The 5,765-nt window shown below is 37.4% G+C and overlaps 1 protein-coding gene across 4 annotated transcripts; it reads right to left on the reverse strand.

Annotated features, from left to right (window-relative positions):
- Positions 1–1,673: 1,673 nt before the first annotated feature.
- On the reverse strand, positions 1,674–5,533 carry LOC114717516 (uncharacterized). 4 transcript variants are annotated; one of them, XR_003737718.1, is made up of 6 exons: positions 5,022–5,533; positions 4,064–4,175; positions 3,801–3,972; positions 3,533–3,717; positions 2,125–2,908; positions 1,674–2,008 (listed from the first exon to the last, which is right to left on the reverse strand). XR_003737718.1 is itself a non-coding variant. In XM_028902671.1 (6 exons), the coding sequence occupies exons 1-5, from the start codon at positions 5,465–5,467 to the stop codon at positions 2,783–2,785; spliced, it is 1,041 nt and encodes a 346-aa protein (XP_028758504.1). In that variant the 5' UTR covers positions 5,468–5,533; the 3' UTR covers positions 1,674–2,008; positions 2,765–2,782. The 4 variants fall into 4 exon arrangements, 3 of the variants coding, with proteins under 3 accessions (XP_028758504.1, XP_028758505.1, XP_028758503.1); XM_028902671.1 differs by having other exon boundaries at positions 2,765–2,908; XM_028902672.1 differs by having other exon boundaries at positions 1,674–2,271; positions 2,765–2,908.
- Between the last annotated feature and the right edge of the window lie 232 nt (positions 5,534–5,765).

The following is a 5,765-nucleotide window of genomic DNA, read 5'->3' on the forward strand; positions in this document are numbered from 1 at the left end:
TCCTATTTTCAGGAATTTTCTAGAAATTTTTTTATTTTTTCCATTTTGCCATTCCTAGAACGATAATTACGGAAAAGCCAGCCCGGACCTTATCGGGGTTTCACATCAAAAATTATTTCACCTCCCCGTCTAGTCTCTACATTAGTCTTCATCCCAATTTTTGATTCCGCATGTCTAGGTGAAATTTCTTGGGATGTGACACTTTCCCTTCCTCTAATGTTTTGCAACAGAATCATTTGAATGTTGATCACTCATGCCTCTTCGGATGCTCTGCTAATGAATATTCACTGCACATATTTTTTTTCAATATCCTTTTTCACAAGCATTATGGTTTGGCTGTTTTAATATTTGTGTTCCACATTTGGATCTAAATCAATCTTTATGTTGGTTGAAAAACCTGCTTCATGCTCTTGGCGAGGACAATCATGTGGATTTACTCAGAGGAATCATCATTTTAATTAATCTGATCTGCTTCAAAAGGTATATTACACTACTTCAAGGGAAAAGCTTCATGCCTGAGAAGATTATTCAGGCTTGAAAATTCTGCAAGACAGTCTCTTTCTTTGCTCGACTCTGAGGAGCAACTACCAAGAAGTTATTCTCGATGGACATTAATTCTTTTTTAAACGTAGGACTGGGTAGATCAAAGTTACCGTTGCAGGCTCTGTCATAGCAGCAGAAGTATTTAAATGGGCGAGATTTTTTACGTGGATGTCTTCGAGCTTCACCATATTGGATTCATCAGTCTGGGTCGTTGTTACCTGAAATTAAAGCCTTGCACTCTCAACAGTAGAAAGGAAAGGACTCTCTCTCAAGAGCTTCAAGCAGCAACAAACCAGTAATATTCAGCAAGATATTATTAGTTTTATTAGCTTTCTTTCATCCAATCACTTCCAGCATAGTCACTTTTAAATATTTTGCTACTTAAGTTCTTATTTATCTCCTAATGCTGTGCCTTTTAACCTGTTAAAAAAGAAAAGATGTAACTGAAATGATGCTATTGGTTCCCATGCAAGCATGCTAATTAGGCATGCCCAATTTGTAATAACCTAATACTGAACGTAGTTTAAATGACTTAATATTAAACTAGGCGTAATCTTCTAGTTCCAACCCCCCCCCCCAAAAAAAAAAACCTAGAAGTAATCTTTGCCCCGAACAAACAAAAACTAAATGTAATTAAATGAAATTTAAAAAATAAATCACATTTCGTATTTGTAATTGGCATAATCTGCTATATATTACTGTAATTATTAGTTATTTTCCGCAGTTCTAAATAATTCGATTTTCCAAAAACAAGTTTGCACATGTTACATCTTTCATTTTCATAAAATCTTTCACAAAAACATAACCGTTTCACCGAATTGCGTTCCTTATTGAATTAGCAAATATAGTGAAGCAATCCACGGCCACAAACATCCGTGGTTTTGAAATATAGCCATTGTATTGTTGAAGGAGAAAGAAAAAACTTATCCCTAGAAATAGCTGAAAATTAAAGGAGTATGAAAAAACATAGATGTACACCTCAGTTCAGAATATAGTTTGATTGGTGCTTAAAATGTACATGTTCATAAATCGTAACCCATTGATAAGCCACCAATTTTAAGGAAGGAATGAACCGGAAAAAAAAAACAAAAGAAAAGAAAAAGAAACCAACTATACTAGTAGAATACATGTAAAGGAATAAAGACCCAAATTATCTGGCATGCTTCATTACATCAACATAAACAAAGTCATGTTTAAAGGAAGTTATGATCACACTTTACATCATTTTCTCATCTACAGTAAGCATTTTAGAGGTGTCAGCAAGTGCGATTAATCATTCTAACCTATCTGCCAAGTTAGAAAGGCCAGAAGCAGCATCATAACCTAGTGACAGAGCCATAATCAAAATATCAGTTGTCACTAAGATAAGAACACTAAAATCTAGCTAGTCAAATTACATAGCCATATCAACATGTTCCCAGAATCAGCATGTACTGTACTGGAATTAACAGCAAGCAATTTGTGACTGCAACCAAAAGCAAATATTCCATTAGAATTCCAAGCACAAATATTATTTATCGAAGTAAATGCATGACTGAAAAATGCAGCCATTCACTTCCTCAATCATAAATTACCCCATACCATCATAATCGAATCTTAATAAGTTCTGTAAACTGCTTCTCTTGCATCATTCATCCATTCCCTCATTGCCTCAATCTTCCCAGGTCTTGGGTTGATATAATATAGTTCATAAATATGCATGTAATACTATTTCAAACAAGATCGATTCTGAAGAATACACAGACAATAAGGAGTTTTACATGACTGTAGTCGCAAGCCCAGAGCAAACCATGAAAGTCAAAACCACAAAAATCAGAGCCGGAAGAGCTTATAAGAAGCAATTTATTTACATTCCTGATTATGGCAATGAGAAGAGCATACACGACACAGGCTACTTATAACCCTGATTATTACAGTAATCAATTTTCAGTTACTTTCAAAATGATGAAAATTAAATTAAAAATATTTTTAATTTTAATGCCCACACCACATTAAATACAAGTAATAAGCTGAATCATGTAAACGCCGTTACAGATCCAGAGGATCATCAGATTTAGAGACATCACAGAATTAATCTTTCTACTGAATTTTTTGTTTGGCCTGAAATCGATTGATTGAATTTAAATGATGAGTCCATGAAGCTCGATAATGATGAGGACAGATAACACTACTGTAACTTTAACAGGAATCATCATAAACACAAGTATAAAAATCTACCAACCATAGAATTTCATCAGCTTCATGATCTTCTGAATATATGATGACGACCCAACACTTCTGGTATCCCCAATGCAGGAATGCTCTCACAGCCAAAGATCTCCCGAAGCTTTGCATCACATAGTATTGTCATAGGATTCAGTGGATCCTAGGAACGTATTGCAGGATCAAGTCAATATGTTGATTCCCATTTCCCAGCAATTATTCATTATAAAACTTAGCCCCTGAGCAATCTTAGGAAAATCAAACTCTTGCATCATCCTTTTCCTACGACATTTAGCTCTACCTGAATGTTAACTTTTCCTCCACAATTGTCCAAAATGCTGGACTGGAAAAAGACGCGGTAACTTAATAATGACTCTGTAGTAACAGATATATTAATAAATTTGGATAACAAATACTAACATTAATTTTATCTTCTTTGCCCATTGATATAAAAGCTTTACAACTTGAGCTTTTGCTAAATATAAGAACACAAGAACTAATATAAAAGTGGTATTGCAAGCCTCATTCAAGATTTAACCATACTCAGTGAAATAGAAATGAATATACGCAATACAGAATTAACGCAAGATACTGATGCAAAAGTAAATATAAGAACACAACAAATAGGGGGGAAAAAAATTAAAAACACATATATGAATTTAGATGTTTAGAGAGATGTTGAGCTGGAGTATGCCAATGCATAAATCTGCAACAGACCTTATTAACTCACAGATCTACATTAGTTATGAGAATTGCCAATTTGATTAACAATTATCATAATGCTCACCTCTAGCTGATTAACCTTTATATACTCCCAAATTCGTCTTAAAACCTCCGACTGAAGCATTTCCCTTCCAGTAGTACCAAAAAAGTTAGCAAGTGTATCAGATATAATTACAGAGAGTGAAGCGGATTCAGCACTTTGTGTTCCTGGCTCCACATCTGCCTTCTGCTTCTTTCGAACTGGCTGTTCTGAAAGTGAAAATATACAAAGAATTCAAACAGTGACCTAAAGCACAACATCATAAATATATCCCCATAATCTAGATACCTACTTGTTGGTTCCAGTGGGATGATGTGTTTAGCTAGCAGCTTATTCATCTTGAACATGTCAGTACAATCTGTCTCAAACACCACACGCAGCTCGTCATTGCAAATGATTTTCCTTTTGTTGCTAGGGTCTTGGAGATTGTTTTTCCTTATGTAAGCCCACAGTTGTTTCACAATCTAAACAGTCACATCACAAATTAGCAATCCTGCTAGGAACATATAAAAATGAGCAAAGTTGCTGATGAACTTCTAAAATATTAATTTGAACCTCAGTTCTTGGTAATGCTGGCTGGCCAACAATAACCTGCAGTTCAGGGGAAACACCGCAAAGTTTGTTGAGGCCTCCTGGGCCACCTCTTCTCTTTGCTTTAGTTTGAGTACTGCAAGGAGAAAGAATTCATTACTCGTAAGCCAGGCAATCATCACAGTCATGTTTGATCATGATAGATCTTGTCAATAGACACAACACAATTTTGATAAGCTGTATAAATAAGAAAAAGATTTCCATCATCAGTAAACTTGGCATGATTAGAAAATTGATGGGGGGACTCTGCCTTATTCTAAATAGAAATATCATGCGACAGTAACGTTTAAATGCATCTGCCAACTGCTATATTCCATGTACAAAACAGAGGGTTCATACAGCTACAGCAGCATGCTTCAACAAAGCAAAAGCAAAATTTGAGAACATCAAGACTTAGCATTTGAGATGTGACATCTTTTGTTTTATTTTCATAAATTATCTACCAGAATTGTTAGATAAAGAGCAGACACATGCGATGATACTCCAGGAGACAAGACCGGTTAGCCAACTGGGATAGATTTGACACAAGAGACTTCCTACAATCACGGATATCAAGCAAAGTCTTCTCATCTATGCTGTAATTTTGTCATAATTAAACGCTCAAGCAATGGAGAGTACAGCTATTGCCTTCACTGCATACTTGATCACAGGCTTAACTCTTCTAAACAGACCCAGTGGCTTACTGATTGTTAAAAGACAAAAAGACGCAGACAGGATAACTAGATGGCTTCAAACTAAATTACGCCACACATTAGCTGATACTGCCCCAGACGAGCAACGAGCTGACTCTGAGACCCACTATTGAAGTAGAATCACTAAGCCTAATCCCCCTAGAGTTCGCTGTCCACTTCTATTACTTCAACACTCAACAGAACACATGAACAGCAACAAAATGAGAAACCGAACCATTTTCAAACCCTACCTCTCCTTGGGGGCCTCAATGCCCAAATTAGAGGGAGGTTCGTGGCCGGTTCCATCGGCGGCGGCGGTAGCATCCGGTTTAACCGTCGCAGGATGAGAGGTGAAGCTTTGGAATGCCGAAGTTACCGGAGTAGGAGGAGCGGTTTGAAAATTAGGGTTTCGAGAAAGGATGATCTTGTCCTTCGAAGGGGGTGGTACGAGTTGAGGATGCTGTGGCTGTAGCAAGGGGCTTGCCTGCTGATGCGGCGACGGAGGCGGCCGCGGTGGGTAAGATCCAAACAAAAGGTTAATCTGTTCAGTGATGAAGTCGAGTTTGTGGGTAAGGTCGTGGCCGAGCTTGGCCTGAAGCTCCTGCACAACTTCATTGAAGGTGGTGAAGCTTCTTCTAGGGTTTGAATCCCTGAAGAGAGATTGTACGGCTTGCGATATTTCCTGGTCTGTAACCATTTTTCCTCCTTTTCCCTTTTTAACTGAAATTAACGGACAGTGTCTCTCTCTCTCCTCCCTCCTTCCTCGTCTCTCTCTCTCTCCAAGCTTCTCTCTTTCTCTCTCTACTCTCCCTGCTTCTCTCTTTCTCTCTCATTGTCTCCATTTCAAACAGATAATGACAGAACCGATTTTTCGGTAAGTCTTGGGCCAGTGCTTGAGTGGTTGCGGAAGGCTCAATAATACATCGCCACGTGTCTCGTATGCCTTTTCAGCTCTCTTTTTGTTTTTGTTGGAATTTTCGGCTCTTATTTTCTTT

The sequence above is a fragment of the Neltuma alba genome, unplaced genomic scaffold, assembly GCF_004799145.2.
Source record: "Neltuma alba isolate B1F8T4 unplaced genomic scaffold, ASM479914v2 tig00011740_pilon, whole genome shotgun sequence".
In the NCBI taxonomy this organism is placed as follows: domain Eukaryota; kingdom Viridiplantae; phylum Streptophyta; class Magnoliopsida; order Fabales; family Fabaceae; genus Neltuma; species Neltuma alba.